The following is a 22320-nucleotide window of genomic DNA, read 5'->3' on the forward strand; positions in this document are numbered from 1 at the left end:
AGTCGGCTGAAGCGATTGAATGAATTCTGTATTCACAGCAGGTGTAGAATAGCAAAATGCTTCTAGCCTCATTCAGTCTAATGATAGACAATATATCAAAGAAATAATAAACCTGTCCCACCAAGGATAATTGCCAAGTGACATTCCTGTCTACCTGTTCTGATGAGCATTGGTTTGTGTGCCAGCTAGCACCACTGCAGTTTGTAGTGTTTCTGCACTGTAGAATAATTTCACTAATTACATCTGATTATTGTAATTATGAAAAACAGATGATCCTATTTACTTCATAAAACGATGGGCAGCAAATAAGCCCAAGCGGCTCAGCATCACTTTTCTATGTCGTAAGTTCTTACGTCTGTGATTTTGTTTTCAAAGGCAAGAATGATGGTTCCGTTGGGGGCAGGCAGTACTTCAAGTGTAACCCAGGGTATGGTGTCCTTGTGAGGCCCAATCGTGTGAAGAAAGCCACTGGGCCCGCTAGGAGGCGTAGTGCAGGGATGCGCCTGCAGGCGGGGACTTCACCTGAGAACCGAAAAACCAGTGGTTTGTCAAATTCGGCATCCAGCTTGACTTCACTGATGGCCATGGCCAAACCAGAAGGATCATCGGCTCTCCAACTTGATGAGAAGAGCCAGAGGAAGACGGAGAGCAGAAAATCCTGGGCTAATTGAGAGAGAGCAAATATATTGTTTGTTACTTTGGAAGAAACAGCGAACTAGCCATGTGTTTGTATGGATCCTGACTTGAAGATAAACCTAATGGCCCTGTTACTTCCTAAGGAAATAGTAATATTTGTGTTGAGCTGCTATTTTTCCGTGGATACCCAGCATGTGCCCCTATGTCTGCATTACTATTTCTTGTCTGGGCTCAGGATATTTTGTTATTTTCCCGTTAAACACAAATCATGGTATGTGTTTATAAATTGCAGTTGGGCCTAAAGGCTCAAACTCACGGCTTCAGCAGACCGGTCAGCTGCTTTATTTTCCATGAGAGCTGCAGCCTGCTTTTCTCCTGCCCTTCTTTTTCAAATGCTGCTTCCTTCCTTACTCATTCTTTTCTGCTGCAAAATAAAGATCAAAAATTCACAATCTATTCCACAAGCAGAAAGCAGATTCTGGGGAGAAACAATTTGACCAAGCATTAATATAGAAGCTATTACTCTTCTTTGATGGAGCAAAGAACATACAATTTAAGTATAAATGCCTCCAGAATTGGTCTGACCTAAACTTCATTTCATTGCCCTCAAATACCCACATGTATGGGATTGGTTCTGGCACATGGATCTTGATTATGATTTTACATTATATGGACAAGCTTTTAAATTAGGCAAATGCAGAATAATTAGGTAGGAAGGAGAGAAATGATTCTTTTCTGATTGATTGTATTTCCATTAGGACCTTTTGGGTGGGAAGGAGGGGTATAGGGGTATTCCTTCAGTGCTCAAGGTGCTATTTACAGAAACAGTTCAACATGAGATCTCTGCACTGGGGACTTCCGTAGTCGGCATCTTGCTTTTAATTTGCAAAGTCTGCAGTAGGTATGTTTTTAGTTAGAACAGATCTGTCATTTTTAAAGTGGATGGGAGAAGTGCAGTCTTCTTTTTTTTATTGTTGCAGTATGCAAAACAATTACATTGTATTTATTTAATTTATTTTTTTTTTTTAAATTTATGTAATGTGCGATTTACAATCATCCAACTGCCTGCAGTTTTGTACACATTCTAGCCAGCATCTGTAATTTACTGCCCACTTTTTTGGGCTATGGCCTTCTGCAGCTCATAAGCACAGCCTTGACATTCATTGAGATTAAGGAGTTCATTTCTTTTTAACTTAATTTAGTGTTTTGTTTTAAGGGATGGACCACCTCTACTGGGTCCAGCTTAAATTTCCTTTTAAAATTTTTTTTTTTAACTGAATTTTGAAAATCCAAAAATTTATTATGCAACAGTTTGAAGTATTGTGTTAAAAACTGAGGGGATACAAGCCTTATTGCTGTGCCAGCTAATATGTGTGAATGTAAAAGGACATTGAGAGGGCTCAGTTTAAACTGTTAATACCTTATTGCCTTTTTCACACAATTCAACCCAACGCTCTGGACACTCATGGCACAGAGATTATAAATATGTATGAAGGAGGGCTAGATATTAGAGAATGACACGGTGACAAAATTCATCACCGTTCCCGTCCCCGCGGATAACCGCGGGAAATAATCCCATGTCATTTTCTAGTGTCTGTTTCAACCTCAGTCCTTCTACACCAGCATTCTTCAAAGCAAAGCTTGCGGGTCAGAGGTTTTGGCCATTCATACTCTGATTCTTATGTGAGCCAAGGATAATGAAGCCATTGTGACATCACTGATGTGATTGGCTCTTAGGCACTGGTGGAATGAGGCATTATGACATCACAATATCTGCTCTGGATACCAGAGATTGTCATTCTATAGTGTCTATCTCAACTTCAATCCTTCTACACCAGCATTCTTCAAAGCAAAGCTTGAGGGTCAGTGGTTGTGGCCATTCATACTCTGATTCTTCCCTCTCTCCTTAAAGAATGACATGAAGATGGTTTCCCGCGGTTATCCGCGGGGACGGTGATGAATTTTGTCACCGTGTCATTCTCTACTGGATATAAGTGCTTGAGGTGCTGAAGTTCATTGTGCTATGAGTAGCAGTATCCCACAAGTATACAGTATAATATTCTAGTGCCTTAACCTTGCAGTTCACAGTATCAAAGTAAGGGTGGAGAATGGTGTAAATGCTGCCAGGTGCAACATTTTACACACAATCATTAGATTAGAAATTTCTTTTTTTTTTTTTTAGGGGATTAATGAGAATTGCTTTCAGTGCCAGGAGGCAGTTACATCTGTCTTTCATGTGGAACCAGTTGTAATGTTTGCAGGCAGTATTCCATAAAGAAGAACTTTGCACAACAGAGAAAATAAATATAATCTTCTCAATTTTGAACTTTGTAAAATGATTTTCCCCCTTTTCAATTGCAGATGGTGTTGGGGGAAAAAAAAAGATTTTAATGTGCACTAAACTGGTGAATCAAGGTTTTCATTTATTTGACTAGCCCTTTCCATTTGTTTGCAAACCTGGTATGTGCACACTTGTCCTGGGTACTCGTTTTTAAGTATCACAGAATTTTTCAAGCATGGTCTCTTAATTTATTTCTATTCCGTGCACAGAGACCTTTGTACAGTGTGTTTAGCATTTAACTGAATTGCTCACCAAGACAAATGATCAACTTGATTGCATGGTTATATGCTCTGTTTAATTTTGGTGTGCCTCAAGCATGGACTTCTCTGCTCTGCTCATAATGGACTTTGTAAGATGAAACTGAAATAACCCACAACCAAAGAATCATTTTAAAATTATGCAACATGTGAATAAATTTCTAATAATAAAATCTCATGACTGTGGACATCAGGCATTGTCACCTTTGACCATCTGGAATACAAAGCAAGTGTTTTAGTTACATCTTTATATGGCTAGTGATTTGTTTTGTCACAAATATGTTACAATAGAAAGTAGTTTATACTATTTCCTTTGAAACATATTGACAGTGTTTTGCCAAGATAATATTGCCTGAATTTGTGTAATTTGTATTTACTTTGCATAAATATTGTAAACCCCTTCCCCCATTTATGTGCATTTGGTTATCTTTGCAGCCATGCTACAGGTAGAGGTGTTTCCTAGTGTGAGGTTTTGTTAATTTATAGTAGTTGGACCAAATTTACAGTTACTTGACTTGCCCTTTGCATTCGGCAAAAGTGCTACTACTATTTATTATTTTTAAAGCGCTACCAGACGCATGCAGTGCTGTACAACAAAATACAAGAGATGGTCCCTGCTCAAAGAGCTTACTAAATATAACATACAGGACAAAAGTGAATAATACATGTAACTCAGGTGGAGGAAATGACAACAGACATGGGTGTTTTTATAAATTGTCTGCCACAAGCTTACACTTCAGATCTCAATCATAAGAGTTGCCTTACTGGAGCAGACTGAAGGTCCATAAAGGCCAGTATCCTGTTTCCAACAGTCGCCAATCCAGGTCACAAGTACCTAGCAGTGAGTATCAAACCTATTCCCACAGGTTCTTAGGCCTCGGCACTAACCATTATGCTACTCCTTTCTTCTGGTCTTTATTTTTTTTCGCTAATACAATCAGATCAATATTTAAAGTCAGCAGCAAGAGTGTGAGGTTTTTTTAAATGTCACAAGAAACAGGAAATACTACCTCCACAGTCGTGAAAGCAGAGAACCAACATTTTCCTTTATTGCTTGAAATGACTCAACACGACTTTTTCAGCCCGAAAGGGCCTGTCTCAGGAGTCTGGGTTATGATGATGAATCATAAAACGCAAAGTTTCATAATCTTCTATTTCAGATGCTCTTAGTGAAATCTTTAAGCATCCAATTCTATGGACAAAAGTATGTGCTACTGTCTCTGTAAATTGGTTTACAGAGACAGTGACACATACTTTTGTCCATAGAATTGGATGCTTAAAGATTTCACTAAGAGCATCCAAAATAGAAGATTATGAAACTTTACGTTTTATGATTCGTCATCATAACCCAGACTCCAGAGGGCGCAGGCCCTTTCGGGCCGAAACACGATCGTGTTGAGTCATTTCAAACAACAAAGGTAAATTGAACACCAATTAGTCACCTTTGTTGTTTGTTCTCGGGTTGTTGTTTTTTTTAAATGCCAGCCATAACATTTTTAAAAGGCACATATTCAACACCTCTGCCCTATTAGGAGATGGCACTGAATATACATGGAGAGCATGTGCCACCTGCAGCTACACATATAGCAAAAATATTTATATTAGCTATATAGATAGATGACTATCACCACTATCCTTTTAGTATATGAAATGCCTTCGCTCTGCTCTGGCACTATCCAGATATGTTAGAATGTTTAGAGGAAATGTTTGACAGCATTGTTCACATAGTGCCACTTGAAAATTCATAGATAAGGGACATCTACATTTAGCAGTTGCCACTAAGACCCAGATTCTCTAACCTGTGCTAATTTTTTTAGGTGCTGTAAGGTGCCCAAGCTCAGTAAAAAAAAAAAAAAACGCCTTTTAAATGACTTTTTAACTGAGTTTCAAGGAGTCTACTGGCACCTAAAAAAATCTGCTCCAGAATCGTACCTCCATAGGTGCTTTAGGCTACCTAATGCCACTGTGGGCATGGCTAATTCTGGAAGTGGCATTAAATGGCCTATAGCACCTACAGAGTTGCGATTTATATCAAAGGTAGGCACTGAAAATGTAGGCCTGGAAAACCCTGGTGCCTACCTTTGCCGGAGGCACGATTCTATATCTGTCGTCATCACATGGGACAATGGTGCCAGTTACAGAATTCAGGCCTAAATGTGTAAGTCGCTTTGAATCTTAGCAACTAATCCATGCCACAGTAATATAAACATAACCCCCCCCCCCCCACCCTCCAATATTAAACACCATAGTCAGTGTTGATTTCAAATGCTGAGCATGGTAAAGTTACACCTGGTTATTTAGTGGCAGCCACTACCCAGATCCAGGTGCTGAGTATCTGGGTGAAACTTATCCAGATATGGCTGGTATTCAGCTGTTTTGCTTTCCTAACTTGTCCAGATACTGATCTAGGTACTGGTACTAGATGTTGGTGATATCTAGATAAGCTTGACTCAACACTTCCTTGGTGCTATGTGGGTGGTGCTAGGACAGTTAGTAATGATTTTTAGCAGTATTATTTGGATGATGCAGAAAATCAGTAGCTGGCCCCACTATATAGTATTTATCTGCTTTAGTGCTGCCAATTATTGGGCCTCAAGTTTTTTTTTCCAAGACTATCTGTGTTGCAGATGGAAAAGTTAATTTTAAAGTAAATGTACTTGCTAGTTTTCTTTCAATATCAACTAAGCTGTTCCTCTTTTTCTTATTTGAATATAAATCTTTGTTGTTCTTTTTTGGGAGGGGTTATACTAGACTATTTTCTTATGGTCACACACCATGCACCGATATACTCTTATAAATTCAAACTCAAAACAGTTCAAGTTCGTATAAGCACACATGCAAATGCATTCAAAACTTATCTTGCAGGTGTCATCCTGCTTAATATTGTGCATTGCAATGTGTTACCTTAGAACTGTGTTTTCCACTGCGTCCTCCGACGATGGCCAGCCAGCGTTTCCATGTTACCGATCCCAGGAAATGTTTTCCCTGGGATCAGTAACATGGAATGTTGCTACTATTTGGGTTTCTGCCAGTTACTTATGACTTGGATTGGCCATTATAGCAACAGGATACTGGGCTAAATGGACCATTGGTCTGACCCAGTACGGCTATTCTTATGTCCTTATCATTTATAGAATAGCAGTTAGCACCAGGAACTGTGACTTTATTGAAGCCTGCTAAATATTTTCTGTTCTTTCCTCCAGAGATGTGTTTTGAGTGCTTAAGCCTCTCTGTTTATGGTTTGTGGTGCTGGCCCTGAACCATTTTTGGTAGCCCGTGAACTGCTTACATCCTTAAAGATGACCACTGGAACTGAACACAGTGCTTACTGTGGGCTCTCACTAATGACCTACACAAGCTTAATATTGCGTACATTGTCCTAGTAAGGATGCCTCTATTTATAAGAACATAAGAATTGCCACTGCTAGGTCAGATCAGTGGTCCATCGTGCCCAGCAGTCCGCTCCCATGGCGGCCCTTAGGTCAAACACCAGTGCCCTAACTGAGTCTAGCCTTACCTGCGTACATTCTGGTTCAGCAGGAACATGTCTAACTATGTCTTGAATCCCTGGAGGGTGTTTTCCCCTATAACAGCCTCCGGAAGAGCGTTCCATTTTTCTACCACTCTTTGGGTGAAGAACTTCCTTACGTTTGTACAGAATCTATCCCCTTTTAACTTTACAGAGTGCCCTCTCATTCTCTCTACCTTGGAGAGGGTGACCAACCTGTCTTTTATCTACTAAGTCTATTCCTTTCATTATCTTGAATGTTTCGATCATGTCCCCTCTCAGTCTCCTCTTTTCAAATGAGAAGAGGCCTAGTTTCTCTAATCTCTCATTGTAAGGCAACTCCTCCAGCCCCTTAACCATTTTAGTCACTCTTCTCTGGACCCTTTTGAATAGTACTGTGTCCTTCATGTACGGAGACCAGTGTGGATGCAGTATTCCAGGTGGGGGCGTACTATGGCCCGGTACAGCGGCATGATAACCTTCTCCGATCTGTTTGCAATTCCCCTTCTTAATCATTCCTAGCATTCTATTCGCCCTTTTCACCGCCGCCACACACTGTGTGGATGGCTTCATTGACTTGTCAACCAATACTCCCAAGTCTCTTTCCTGGGGGGCCTCTCCGAGTACTGCACCGGACATCCTGTATTCGTGTACAAGATTTTTGTTACCGACATGCATCACCTTACACTTATCCACGTTAAACCTCATTTGCCATGTCGCAGCCCATTTCTCGACCGTGTTTATGTCACGTTGCAGGTCTTAACAATCCTGTGCCTTCACTACTCTGAATAACTTCGGATCATAGAAACATAGAAAAAGATGGCAGATAAGGGCCGCGGCCCATCTAGTCTGCCCACCCTAATGACCCTTCCCTATTTAACTCTGTGTAGAGATCCCACGTGACGATCCCATTTCTTCTTGAAATCAGGCATGCTGCTTGCTTCGGTCACCTGAAGTGGAAGTTTATTCCAGCGATCAACCACTCTTTCGGTGAAAAAGTATTTCCTGGTGTTGCCGTGCAATTTACCGCCCCTGATTTTCCATGGATGTCCTCTTGTCGCCGTAGGACTTTTGAAAAAGAAGATATCCTCTTCTACCTCGATACGGCCCGTGAGGTATTTGAACGTCTCGATCATGTCTCCCCTCTCTCGGCGTTCCTCGAGTGAGTATAGGTGTAATTTATCCAGCCGTTCCTCGTACGGGAGATCCTTGAGTCCCGAGACCATCCAGGTGGCCATTCGCTGGACTGACTCAAGCCTCAGTACATCCTTGCGGTAATGAGTCCTCCAGAATTGTACACAGTACTCCAGATGGGGCCTCGCCATGGATCTATACAACGGCATAATGACTTCAGGCTTACGGCTGACGAAACTCCTACGTATACATCCTATGATCTGCCTAGCCTTAGATGAAGCCCGCTCCACTTGATTGGCAGTCTTCATGTCTTCACTGATGATTACCCCTAAATCCCGTTCCGCAACAGTCCTTGTTAGGATCTCGCCATTTAGGGTGTAAGTCTTGCATGGATTTTGACTGCTAAGGTGCATGACTTTGCATTTTTTGGCATTGAAATTCAGTTGCCAGGTCCTAGACCATTGCTCCAATAGGAGTAGGTCGTGTATCATATTGTCCGTTGTGCTCTTACCTATTATATTACATAGTTTGGCGTCATCGGCGAATAACGTTATTTTACCCCGAAGCCCCTCAGCCAAGTCCCTTATAAAGATATTGAAAAGGATCGGGCCCAAGACCGAGCCCTGCGGCACTCCGCAAATTTAATCACCTCGCTTGTCGTACCAATTTCCAGGTTGTTTTTAAATATGTTGAAGAGCACAGGCCCAAGCACTGAACCCTGCGGCACTCCACTCATAATGCTTTTCCAGTCCGAGTATGGTCCATTTACCCCCCACTCTCTGTTTCCTATCCGCCAACCAGTTTTTAATCCACCTGAGTATGCATCAAAACGTTCCCTCTTACTATATTACATTGACTAGCAATATTGAAGCCTTCTGATATGAGCTCTCCTTGGGCCCTTTTCTGTTTAATAGCTGCCAGTTTTTGACCTCCTAATGATTAAGTAGCTAATGGATTTTTGGGATCAAAATTCATGATTCTTCATTATTTTTTTGTACGGAAACATAGTTTCCAAGCCCTTGCTCATTTTCAGTTTCCTTTTTTTTCTTCCACCATTCCCAATCTCTACCCTGTTAGATTTTGTATCATCTGAAATAACAAACTTGCTTTTTCTTCAAGACCCAGTGCATTTCAGAACCTCACATCTGAATGTGTTTAATTATATGGATTCTATGAAAGGTTTTTCTTCGTTTTATATATGTGAAGTATGAAGGAATTAATCTTGATGGTTTAAAGTACGCATGTATTTTCTTAGCGTTATGGAAAATATTTTTTGTAGGTATGTATGTACATGCTTGGAAAACTATGGCAGTTGTCATGAGAAGCCTATAATATGGCCCAGGTCTCACATTTTGAAGGTTTACATAATGTATACTACTAAATCAACTATACTGCTAACCATACCCAGTTGAGCCTGGTTCTCGACACTAACCATTAGGCTACTCTTCGACTCTCTGTATATTTTACAGCATTTTAATCCTGACCTAAAACAAAAACTTTAGTTTTCATAAGTGTATTATTTTTACATACAGCGTTTTCTATCTATTGACTAGTGGTAATCTTTGGCTGTGCAGTATTGTCTCCTTGATCACCCAAAAGTTTAAAAGAAATGGCAAAAAGTGAGACAGTGTGCTCTCAAAGGGCCAACTTAAAACATTCTTAACTGCTGGCCTTAAAGCTATGAGGAAAGTGCCAAGAAAAGGAAGTTTCTGAGTTTCCGAGTTTATTAAGTATTTGATTAATCACTTATTCCAAATTCTAAGCGATGTACAAAATATTAAATTACAGTAATCGAAGGGAAACAAACTATATACATGTGACTGACACGACAAACGAGATACAGAAGGAATGGGATGGGAAGGAAATACAAATTTAAAAATAGGAAAGAAGACATGTAAGGAAAAAACAATAGGGAGGAGGAGAGCAGTGCGCATCAGAGAGTTTAAAAGCCAGAATTATTTAAGGATGTTTGAGAGGGTTCTTCTGGCACATTCCACATGTGCAGTTGTATGAAATGCAAGTGTGATCACGTCTGTTTACTTCCTGAAAGATCAGTACATTTGTTGGTTAGAACAATTCTCCCCCCCTCCCTCTCAGTTTTCTGATATGACTCACTTCTACAGAACACTTTATTTTAATAAAATACACTCATAGCTTACATTTGAAAAGAGAATGTGATTCAGCTGCAAATGATTGCAAAATCTATCACAGTGTTAAGAACCCAGACATTTAGCATCCTCTGAGAGTTCTTTTGGCTCATGAAGTCTGCAGTTTACGATCCTTCTCTGCACTGTTCATGTTGGTTTTTTGGGCAAGGCTCCAAGTTAAATTCTACCTTTGCGCATTAGTCTCAGCTCACCAGTTCTATGTCACTGGTATTTCGCCTTGAAAAGTGCAGCAGCATAAGGACTTTCCAGCTAGCAATTGGTATCATTCAGCACACATATCATCAAAAATATATACTCTCATCTACTGCAGACTGAACCCTTAAATTGCAGCAAACGGCGAAGAAAAAAAACTCAGTAACCATACTGGGATACACTGTTATGAAACAAGCCCATTCCAAACAGCATGCCCCAGTTCATTCACAGGTCTCCAAAAAAACTCCACTTTACAATAATATATGGCAATCAGTTAAATAGATTCAATAAAAGCAGGAATTCCTGGAAGCAAGGAATTCCTTTACTCAAAGAAGTTTGGGGAGAGATGCCTTGGTACTGGAGTGAAGTCCCTGAAAGTGAAGAAATTAAAATCTCCTTTCTTGAAGATTGAAGATACCAGCAGGCTGTTCAGGCCTCTCCATCAGCGATTCCAGTGTTTCCCTGAACTGAATTATCTGGCACCCAGAGGAGTTAACCCATATAAAAACAAAATTTCCTATCCAGCTCTCATAATCTGGGCAAGACAGAAGAGCCAGTGGGCCATGCCACCCATGGTGAAAGAGGGGAAGAGGAGAGGAATCTAGAACTGCACCCACTGCAAAGAGAAAAAAAAAGATTCTGAATTCTGCCGGCAAACCTTTCAGGAATTGGACATGCATGACCATCCAAGAGCTGCTGCCTTGTGTTTTGAAGCCCAACTAAATGACCCTGCATTTTCACCTTCAGCGTGATCCACACCGTTGCTTTGCACAGGATTCAACCCAGTATATGCCAGTTGATTGCATTATCTCCCAGTTCACCGATTACTTTATTGAGCTCCCAGTCCCAGTAAACATCTACCTGCAGGTTCCTTGGATCATTCTCCCAAGATTTGATTTTCTTTGCTCAGGCTTTGGAGCATGATGGAAGGACACAAAGACTGATCTGTCTTCAGGACCAGAATTTGGGAGGAACTATATCGTCAACCATATTCAGCACCCCATGAGCTCTTTGTGTTATTTCACTGTGATCACCATGTCTCATTCTGCAACGTGTACATATATCTGCCCTTTCCTGATTGAAAATATGTTAGGGACATCAGTGGAAATGTCAGTAGGTAGAGAGAGCTGTCGGTGGAAATTGAAGCGATAAGGTCACCTACTCAGACTTCCTTCTGAAAAGTAATGTACAAGAGTGATTAGTATGCATGGTTTCAATTAATTGTTTTAGGCTTCCATGGGATAGTATTCTTTCATTAAGAATCTGTGTCTCGGCATTTAGCATGTTATAGGTGGTGGTTCTGGGATTCTATGTTAGAAAGACATCTAGATCTTTATATTGCCTTTAAAAAATAGACTTAAATTAGGCAATTTTTTGAACTTTTCAAAATTGTAAAATCATGCCCGTACTTTATATTTTTGGTACCATTAATAATATTTTTTCTCCTTTAAAGGAAGTGAGGGCAGTTTTCCTAGAGTGCTCTCTACTACTATGAAAAGTGCCTTATCCATAGGCTATATTGGTATAGAGAAGTCCCATTGTTACCCTGTTCAGCTTAAGAACAGGGTAACTTTTCTAAGATTTTGCCTTTATTCCTTGCTGATTTCATGTTTTCTTTACTTTTATTGTTGAACTTTCAAAAGTACTTAGAATTTGTGACCTCTGCACCTTGTGAGTATAACCTATTATTTTCAGATGCTCAAGTATTTTTTTCAGACTCTAAGATGTTTATGAATTTTGCAACAAAAATAAAGCAACATGCAACCCTCAAATACTGCAAGACTGGTGGTATTTGAACAGAGCTGTCAAAAACTGACTGGGAGTTTATTGGGAGAGCAAAGATGAAATTGCAGTTATCTTTGTGCTTCTCTTTTTTTCCTATGTAATCAGTTCATAATTTCCTTTTAAATCTCCCCACTCATTTTCCCATCCCCCCCCCCCCCCCCCCCTCTTCTCATTTCCTCTGGACTTTCTTGGTCAGAAAAAAATTTTCTTTTGGTCTGCAACACCATGAAATGTCATCCAGAACTACTCTTAGATTTTTTTTTTCTTCTGCTTTTTGACTCACTACTATGCTATGGCAAGCCTGAGGATCCCAAACCAAGGCCTCTCACATGGCTGCTTCTGGGTCACTTTATATCATCAAAGAGAGAACAAGTGGGGAATGAGATAGAACACGACAACCTTTTATTTCTATAAATTCAAAATAAATACAGAAACACATGAATAAAAACACATGTATAAAAAGTCCTATTGCACGATGTCCTTATGTTGAAAGGGTCATCAGCTGGATCCTTTCAACATGACATCACGTACATGTGTTTCTGTGTTTTGAATTTATAGAAATAAAAAGATTGTCTCAAGGTTGACGTGTTCTATCCCATTCCCCACTCGTTCTCTCTTTGTTGGATTTTACGTGGGGTTTCTGTTCCCTTTACTTTGTTCTATATTTGCTCTCACTTTATATCATTACAATACAAGCAGAAAAATGGAGTTGAGCAGAAAGAAATGGCTCCCTGTGAGATTTTCCTTTAAAGAAGCACAGTTGCAAATTGTGAAATTGTGTGTCTTTAGGGGTTTTTTGGAGGGGGGGTTTATTAGTCATCCCTATGCTTTGCAGCAACACTGATATTAAGAGCAGGTCCCTTTCACATGAGCAGCCTTTGGGACTTTTCTATCCAGATTGCATCAGTACTTGATATGTCATTTGCAGATTTAATTTATCTTGTGTATTTTCCTGATAAATGTTCTCTGGATTTTGTAAACACTAATATGTGGCATTTAATCTGTTCTGGGAATTTCATTCATGTGTATTTTTATTTTGTTTCATGTATTGATTTTTATAAATGTGGTGGGTCCATATGTATACATACACACAAAGAAGAGTATTTAGACGATATTGTATCTTGATCATTGTATTTAATGGAAGCAAAAATCCAAAGACATTTGTAATAATTTGTAAAGATTTTAATGCTTTATATTGTTTAATACTAAACTATTGTATTCCTGTATCATAATGCAATCTGATATCAATAATTAAAGTTTGATTTCTGCTATATTTGAAGGGTTCCAAGTATAGCTTATATACAATGCAAGGTCCTGTATAGTCATTTGAATTTAAAAGACTATTTTTACAAATGATTATTTTGTTGCTTGAAAAACATTTTTTGCAAGGCCTAATAGTCGCATGAACGACATTCAGCACAGAGTATATGCAACATAAATGATTAGGGACTACAGAGCCTTACAAAAGTCTACATTTTCTAAGTCTTCACAAGAGGAGAGAATTGTGCATGTTTTGTTCTAAAGAATCTTGAGATAAAGTGGGATATACCGGTATATTTTTTTAAAGTAAAAATAAATTCCTTGACTCGATATTGGATGAAAACAGTAAACAGCTGGGGATGTACATGAAATTTTTTTTTTTTTAACACTGCCCTTGCTGCCTCCCCAATTTTAATTTAATTAATTACTATACCACTATAAACTGACATGCAGAATTGTGCAGTTTATAAAGTTAAAAATATCAATGTGTAAATGGTAAAGGGCAGTCATTCAATCAAATAAGAAAGACATACTTTCAAGGAGACAAGTGAGGGCCAGGAGCCAGTTCCACAAATCCTTAGAGGGAAAAAGCCTGCTCAAAGAGCCAGGTTTTCAATAGAACCTTGAAATTTTTAATTGAACCCTCATTTCAATAAAAATTGTAATGTGCATTAAAACTTTTAACACATTAAGTAGGTTAATGCTCATTAAATGAGTTGCATGCACTAAGGCCCTTCTTTACAAAGCTGAGTGCCATGCAGCAAATGCTCTGATGTCCATTCAGTTCCTATGGGATTTGGAGCATTTACTGCGCCGGCCCATGCTGCCGGCTTCTGTAAAAGAGGGGGTAAAATTTTTAAAGCACATCTCCAGAGGGACCTGTAATGCACAACTACAGGAACTGCAAAATACTTCATAGAGCATATGTGACTAGAACTCGGAGTTCATATGGGATTATGGGAGAGAGTCTGGATTGCGTGAAATTTAAAGGTGCTCAGGGCACTTTGGTTAATTTGTTGGTTGAATGTGTCTGCCTGTGTGATTACTGGAATGGTGTGCTGAATAAATTGTCATATTTGTTGGGATGGCCATTGGAATGGTCCTATGATATCCTGATTTGGGGAAATGTTTGGGAGCTCAAAGAACAAGCCTTGTCTATGGACCAGTGTAAATTTCTTTTTGTAGTATTGCTACTTGCCAAGTGTGGCATTTTGAGTCATTCGATCGACAAGTCTCCCCTGGTCCTGAAATATTGGCTGAACTCTGTGAGGGAGATAACACACTGGGAGCTTCGGGGAAGGCAGCTTGCCTTGAGAGGCCATCAAGCACAGTATGGGGTGGGGACCTTTGAAAATTATGTTTAACATTCTGAGAAGAATCTTTTTCATTTACTTGAGGGGAGTGACTGGACTCAGGACGGGGGTGGAAGGATGTGCATAAGGTTGTGTGTTTATTTCCTTGCAGGTTTTTGTGTTTAGGGTTGAGGGGGTTTGTTCTAACATTGAAAAAGTTCTTGGGGGTAGGACACTCTTTGGTTTTTGTGTTATCTCTATATTTTATGTTCACTTTGTACTTGTTCTTGCCTTGTTTGTGTTGCTCCTGAGAACATCAATAAAGATTATTTTCACAAAAAAAGAGTACATCCTAAAATATCAGCTATGAGTTATTGCAATAGAAACAAAGTAAATGTTTCATCCAGTTGGCCCTTTCAAACCAATTACCTAATCTCTATAATTCCTCCTCCCTCAGAGATTCTAGACACTTTTCCCATCTTTTCTTTAATTCAGATACAGTGTTCCCCAGGTTGTTTGCAGTCGGCGGTTCGCGGTCCCGGTCATTCGCGGTATTTTCCAACCGTGAACCGCTAACAAGGAGAGGGCAGCGGGAGACACAGGAGAGAGCAGCCGGAGCACCGCAAGTGCAGGAAATCACTTGCGGTATGCTCCGACCGCCTCTTCCTGCACTAAGTCGGGCCTTATCCAATCAGGAGCTGCTTTGACACATAGCTCCTGATTGGATAAGGCCTGACATAGTGCAAGAAGAGGCGGTCAGAGTGTACCGCGACTGATTTCCTGCACTCGCAGCGCACCGGCTGCTCTCCTGCTGCCCTCTCTTTCTCCAGGATATACAGCAGTGGTCTCAAACATTTTGGATTTGTAGGTACTTGGAGGGCCCAGAAAAAATAGTTAATGTCTTATTAAAGAAATGACAATTTTGCATGAAGTAAAACTCTTTATAGTTTATAAATCTTTCCTTTCGGCTAAGTCTTAATAATAATATTGTCATTTATAGCTAAAGAGACATATGATCAAGAAACTTTTATTTTACTTTTGTGATTACGATAAATGTACCGAGGGCCTCAAAATAGTACCTGGCTGGCCGCATGTGGTCCCCTGGGCTACGAGTTTGAGACCACTGGTATACAGGCTTAGATCGTTGTCTTTATCGTAAAGCACAAGAAGACAACCAACCAACTTTACACAGTAGGATACAGGTTTTGCTCATTCGTGGCAGAATAGCTCAAGCTCTCAGGTTTGCTTGCTATCATGTGTGGACTGCAGGCTTCAAGAATTGCTACTTATGTTCTGTTGGATTCAGGTCTGGACCATTCAAGGGCATTTATTTATTTAAAAATATATTCATTGCAATGACCAGTAAAACAATAAGATTTCACATAAAATAAAGATTTAAAAAATCTAAAAACAAAAACTTTCATAATTCCTCAACATACTGTTCCAAGTTTGATAAAACATTTATAAACATTTCTAAGCGATTTACAATTAAAATAACCAGGGTAAAAACACTTAAGTCATACCAGACAGTCGCTAACAGGAACTAAAAGGAAGGAGGGGAGAACTAAATAGGTAAACACGTAGGGGAAAGGTTGAAAGGTAGCCTAAAAAAGGCTGGTTATAACTATGATTGTTTTTTCGGGTCTAATGTTTGTCTCTAACTTCATCATCGCAAATATGCTTTTATACATTGTAGGAAGCTAGTCATACCACACAATTCCAAAGTAAGAGCATTCCAAAGACTCAAATCAGCGATATATAGAATAATCTATAATAATAAAATGCTAAGCGCGCATTTGCACTCTCACCGCGTGCTTCCCTGATCTGTTGTGATGTGGCCGGCAGAGTGCGCATGCGCACTGACAAGGAACTGTAGTCCTTCCTGGCAAATGGAGGAGCAGCGAATGGAGGGTTAAAATCCACCCCTTCTACTGACCGGACAAGTCGCCCCGCCGCGTCTCTTCCCGGGACTCGGAGGATGCCTCTGAGGGTGATTTCCAGCTGGGGAGGGGGAGGGGAAGCGGATGGTTGGGGCCTGGGCTGCTCGGTCCATGCATCCAGCTGGCTCTTCCACCAAAGCCCCCCATGGTGGCAGCTCCTCCCGCAAAATGCTATCCTTCTGTTCAAAGCTGCGCCGGCAGCCCCCCCCCCCCCCAAGAGCCGCATCAGCATCGGAAACCCCTCCGACGTTGCAACGTCAGAGATAAGGCTTATGACGCTGGTGCGCCTTTGGAGAGAAGCCGCCACCGCCGCAGCCCCGAACAGCAACACAACATTTTCATGGGAGCCAGCCCTCAGAGAAGCTCTGGACACAGGGCAAGATGCAAGAGGAGCCGCCACCGCGAAAAGCTCCAGCAAGGGAGTCAACCAGACCACGAGTGCGTGCCTGCTGTAAGCGGGGATCGGGTGAGGAGCCACCGCTGCCTGCGGCTTTGAAATTTGGCAAGGGAGCTGGCCAGAAAATAAAATAAATGCTGCTGCCGTGCTGCACAGGGAATGGGGTGGGGGAACTTCTAAAATGTAAGGCTGCATGGTGGTTTACAGATAAGGGAGAAGGGTTCCCAATGGATAGTGGGGAAGGTACAAGTAAGGGAGAAGGGCTACTGCTGAACAGGTGGGGAGCAGGAAGTAAAGGAGAAGAGCTACTGATGGGCAGGGGGAGCAGGAAATGGGGGATGCTGCTGGACAGGGGGAGATAAAAGGAGAAGGGCTACTGCTATATAGGGGGAGCAGGGAATAGCGGGGGGGGGGGGGGGAAAAGTAAGGGAGAAGGGCTGCTAGCACCCGTTAATGTAATGGGCTAAACAACTAGTGGAATAATAATCCTCTAATCTCACTTGCTGAAATGATGGCATATCCAACAGAAATTTAATTGATGATCTTAATGCTCTTGGTGGCTAATAGATTCTGAGAATAGTGACCAATTATATTGGGACCTCTTTTTGTAATACTTTAGAAATCAGTTTTTAAACTGTATTCATCAAAATATTGGAAGCCACTGGAATAGGTAAAACATTCTAATTTCATACATCCCAAGATCATTCTAGCTGCTATAAATAGCTCAAATTATAGCAACTAGAATGATCTTGGGATGTATGAGATTTGAATGTTTCACCTATTTTAAAAAAGATCTGATCAGATAGGCTGGTAGGCCTAAATATAAAGAATTAGAATAGTTAAAATGTGGTAGTACTATGGCTTGGATCACAGTCCTAAAATTTTCTTTTGAGAGTAAATTCCACAATATTCCCCAAATCCTTACTTTATAAAATATTTTAACAATATTATGTACTTGAAGTAGAAAAGAGAGAGAAGAAGCTAATTGTATACCACGATAGCAAATCTCCTTTGTCCCATCAAGGGCATTATCTTTTTTCATGCTAAACCACTACATGGTTCCTTTTAGTTTGGGATTATTGTCATGCTGAAAAGTGAATCTCGGTGGCAGATTCTGTTCCTGGATCAGCTTGTGCTTTGCACCATCCATCTTTTTCTCTGTCTTCACAAGTATCCCCAATACATAATGCCATCACCACCGCCATGCTTTGCTGTAGGGATGGTGTTAGCAGGATTAAGTGTTGTGGTTGATTTATACAACAATATTGCTTCGTATTTAGACCAAAATTTTCCACTTTGCTCTCAGAACCACATGCGTGTTCCTTATGCAGCATATTATATGACTTTTCTCCACTTCTTGCTGCCCTTCCATACAGGCCACATTTGTGGAATAAGCTGTTGAACAGTCATTTCCTCCAGTCTCGGAGACTTTTAGCGTAATCTTTGGCCTCACAGGGACATTCCTCAGCAATCTACTTAACACAAAGCTTCTAACTTTGGAGGAACTTGAGTTAAACAGTGTTGTGATGTTGCCAAATTGTTTCCACTTTATATTAATGGACCTGACAGTATTCCAAGGGATATTCAAACACATTGACATGTTCTTATGGTTTCCCCTAATCTGTGCTTTTGAACAGAGTTGTTTGTTCTCTTAGATGAAAGCTAAAACAAATCCTATAGTTCTTTCATGTTGGAAATGTAGTGTATGTTAAATAGATATGAAAACTCCTACTTTAAGGCATTTTAAATTGTAATAGTTTTTAAACAGAATTTACGATAATATGAAGACTTTTAGAAGGAACAAAGAGATTAGGTTCTTACCCTGCTAATATCTTTTCTGGTAGATAGGTGTGTAATTATGGACAGTAGGGTGTTTTCCCCATGCTCGCAAGTCATGCAGAGGGAATTCAAGTTTTCAACTCCTCCTCCTACTGAGGGCTCTGCTGCCTCCAGTGTATACCAAAGCAGATGATAATTCAGAATGACACAGGGACAAATTTTTCCCCATCCCCGCAGGAACTCTATTTCCCCGTTCCGACCCCGCAAGTTTTGTCACTGTGCCTGTCCCATTCCTATAAGCTCTGCCTTAACCACACAAGCCTCTACCACATGGTTTTAAAGTGTTTGAAGCTTGTATAGATGAGACTGGAACTTGCAGGAATGAGGCAAGGACAGGAAAAGAACTCATGGGGATGGGACAGGAAAATGAGTTCCCCAAGGGACAGGGAAAAATGTGTCCCCATGTCATTCTGTAGGTGATAGCCTGACTGAGACTATGCAGAACCACATTTAAGGTTGCACGAAGGAAACAGCTGCTTTACCAGTGGTCTGAGCTAGGAATTTGGCTTTCTGGATGAAAAGCCAGGGAGCTTTGCATTCTCAAGCTCTGAACCACTTGAGAAAGCTAGTATCACCAAGATTGGAGCACTAAACAGAACCACCTTATCTGTTGTTCTCCAGTGCTGAAAAGTCTCCCATGCCTTAGCATAGTGTATCGCAAACTGTGTGCCTCCTGAGATTCCAAGTGTGCCGCGGCTCACAGAGGAGGAAGAGAAGCGCCAGCCAGCTGACTTACCTCTTGCTGCGAGGCACCTCCTATAGTGCCGACGCTGCATCTTCCTGCTGCCGTTGCATTTCTCTCTGCGTGCACATCCCCCCCCCCCTTTACAGGCAGCATCTTTCTGCTGCCATTGCATTTCTCTCTGCACCACCCCTGACTAGCGGCAGCTCCATGTGCTTTTTAACTTGGTCACACAACTGCCGCTAGGATTAATTTAGATGTGGTTTCATCCAGGAGCCTCATTGCCTTTGCTAGGCCAGCCGGCATCATCAAAACAGGCTGGCCTAGCAAAGGCCCCGAGGCTCCCGGATGAAACCATGTCTAAATTAATCCTAGCGGCAGCTGTGTGACCAAGTTAAAAAGCACACAGTGAGCTGTTGCTAGAGATGGGAGAAGTACTGCTGGACAAGGGAGAAGGGGTATTTTTTTATTTTGTTTTAATTTATCATTTTCAAATTACAAATCAAGTATCACTTGTACAGAAAGATAAAGATAAGCAAATAAAACAATAAGATATTCATTTCTAACATCTCAGACATCAATAAAAAGAAAATCATTATAGCTTAACTTCAGCTCAAGTCCACAATAAGGATTCAAGGTATACATAGCGGAAGATTAAAAGAACATTAACAAACTAAATTGCTATTTAAAGAAAAAGCAAGCACTTTAGACTGAGATAGGATAACAAATAATCCGTTTCACCTTCATAATTCTCCTTAAGCCTGAGGCGCTGTAGACAAGAATGTTATCAGCTGGCTTGGATCAAAGAAAACATATTTTTTCATACGATATTGTATCACACATTTACAAGGATGTCGAAGAAAAAAGGTCGCACCCAAAGCTATAACTCCTGGTTTTAAAAGAAGAAATGTGTGTCTCCTTTTTTGCATATCTCGAGCCAGATCTGGAAAAATCAATATTTTAAGTCCCATGAATTTTTTTTGTCTATTTTTAAAGGAAAGCCTAAGCAACAGTTTTTGTCTGATGGTAAGGCTACTGTAATCAAAAGTGTCACTGGCGTAGCCATTTCTATGTCAGAAAGTTCCAATATTGCTGTAACATCAAGTGATTGCTGGTCCCTTTCTTGTGGTCGTTGTTGTTCATCTCTTTTAATGGGTAGATAATAAGCCTGAGTAACTGGTGGCAACATATCTTCAGAAATTTCCAAGATTTCTATCATATAATGTTTCACTATATCTCTTGGAGATATTGTTGCAACCCTCGGAAAGTTAATTAATCTGAGATTATTATTTCTAGAGGTGTTTTCTAAGGATTTCAGCTTCCTTCTCAAATTAATATTGTCCTTAATATTTCTCTAATCTGTTTAGAAATTTTCAATTCTTGGTGGATATTTTCTAGGGAATTTTTTGTATCATCAATTTCAACTTTCAAGTTTCCCACTATAGTCTCTTGGACTTTATGTCTTTCTTCCAACTAGTTTAGTTGGGGTTTAACTGATTTTGCCAAGTCTGCCACCAGATCCCAAAGGGAATCCAGGGTTACCTCTCTGGGTTTTTCAATATAGGAAACATTTGTAAAATGAGAAATCTCACCAGTTGATGTCCCCTCTTGGCTAGCACTACTCAGGTTCCGATTTGCCCCTACAATTGTTGAGCTCTCAGTCTCCTCCAAACTCTCCTGCAGTTGGGAGTTTGTTTCCATTCTCCCCTCTCTGCTCTCTATGGCCTCCGAGGGAGAGTACTGCCCATGATCCGGAAGCACCTCCTCTCGTGGGGAGCTGGTAATCTGAGGAGGAGGGGGAGGTGCTCTGGCATCGGGGCTTAATGTCTCCAAGCCCAAGGAGATCGCATTCATTCCGCCCCTCTGGTGTATCTCCAGTGGGTCTCCTTTCGCCCGGGGTGTCTCCTGCATACGTCGAAGAAGCTCCTCAATGTTGCTGAACACCACTGCTCCAGACTGCCGCGAGGCTCTAGTGGCACTGTGTCTTCATTTTGGCATTGAAGAGAAGGCAAATATCCTGGGCAGCAATTCAAAAGTTGTTGGAGGTAAGACTCTGTGGCGTGTTGCTCAGCCGGAAGGGTCTGCGGCCATCTTGGATCGATCTGGGAGAAGGGGTATTGCTGGACAGGGGCAAGGGAGAGGATGGAAGGGAGAAGGGGTACTGCTGGACATGGGGAAAGAAAGAGGTGCTGCTGGACAGGGGGCAGTGAAAGGGAAGGGCGAAGAGGTGCTGATGGGCCTAGTAGAAGGGGAGGGAAAGGAAAGATGCTACACACTGGAGGGGAGGATGAGATGGTGGATGGGGAGATAGCATATTAGCTGTGAGTGGGGTTAGGGGGAGGGAGGGAAGGAAGGAAAATTGTTACAGGAGGAGCGAGAGGGAGAAATGGACATGGGGTGGAGGAGAGGGAGAAATGCATAGGGAAAGAACATGGGTTGGGGAGGGGGAAGGAAGGATGTCACTCGAGGGAAGAGATAAGGAGAGAGAAAAAGTGCAGGAAGCAGAAAGGATTGGACTCATGGAAAGGGTGAGATGGATGAGGAGGATAGAAAGGAGGGAAAGAGAAATGTCACACTCGGGGGGAAGGAGGAGAGGGCAGAGTGAAAAGTTGGACTCGTGGAGGGAGAGAGATGTTGATTAGGGGAGGGAAGGATGACTGGAGGAGAAGAAGCATGCAGGAGGAAGAGAGAAAAAAATGTTGGATTGGTGGAAAGGAGGGAGAAATGTTGGTCTGGGAGTGGGGCCAGAAAGGAGGAAGAGAAGGGAGAAGGGCTGCAGGGGCAGAAAGGAGGAAGGGAGAGAAAAATGTCACATGGGGTGGGGAGGAGAGATACCAGACTAGGGAATAGAAGGGAAGGAGGGGAGTCTCATAGCACAATATAAATAAT

At 41.1% G+C, this 22320-nt stretch overlaps 1 protein-coding gene across 2 annotated transcripts in view; it reads left to right on the forward strand.

Annotated features, from left to right (window-relative positions):
- Positions 1-22320, forward strand: part of KIF13B (kinesin family member 13B) — a 485412-nt gene that overhangs the window by 432309 nt on the left and 30783 nt on the right. The window contains exon 40 of one of the 2 annotated variants that reach the window (XM_033935467.1): positions 376-2258. The exons of the other annotated variant lie outside the window; for it this stretch is intronic. Coding sequence (XP_033791358.1) covers positions 376-671 — 296 coding nt within the window. The 3' untranslated portion in view covers positions 672-2258. Of the gene's footprint in view, positions 1-375; positions 2259-22320 lie in introns of those variants that run through there. 2 annotated transcript variants of the gene reach the window in all.

Source organism: Geotrypetes seraphini, chromosome 3, assembly GCF_902459505.1.
Source record: "Geotrypetes seraphini chromosome 3, aGeoSer1.1, whole genome shotgun sequence".
NCBI classification, from domain to species: Eukaryota; Metazoa; Chordata; class Amphibia; order Gymnophiona; family Dermophiidae; genus Geotrypetes; species Geotrypetes seraphini.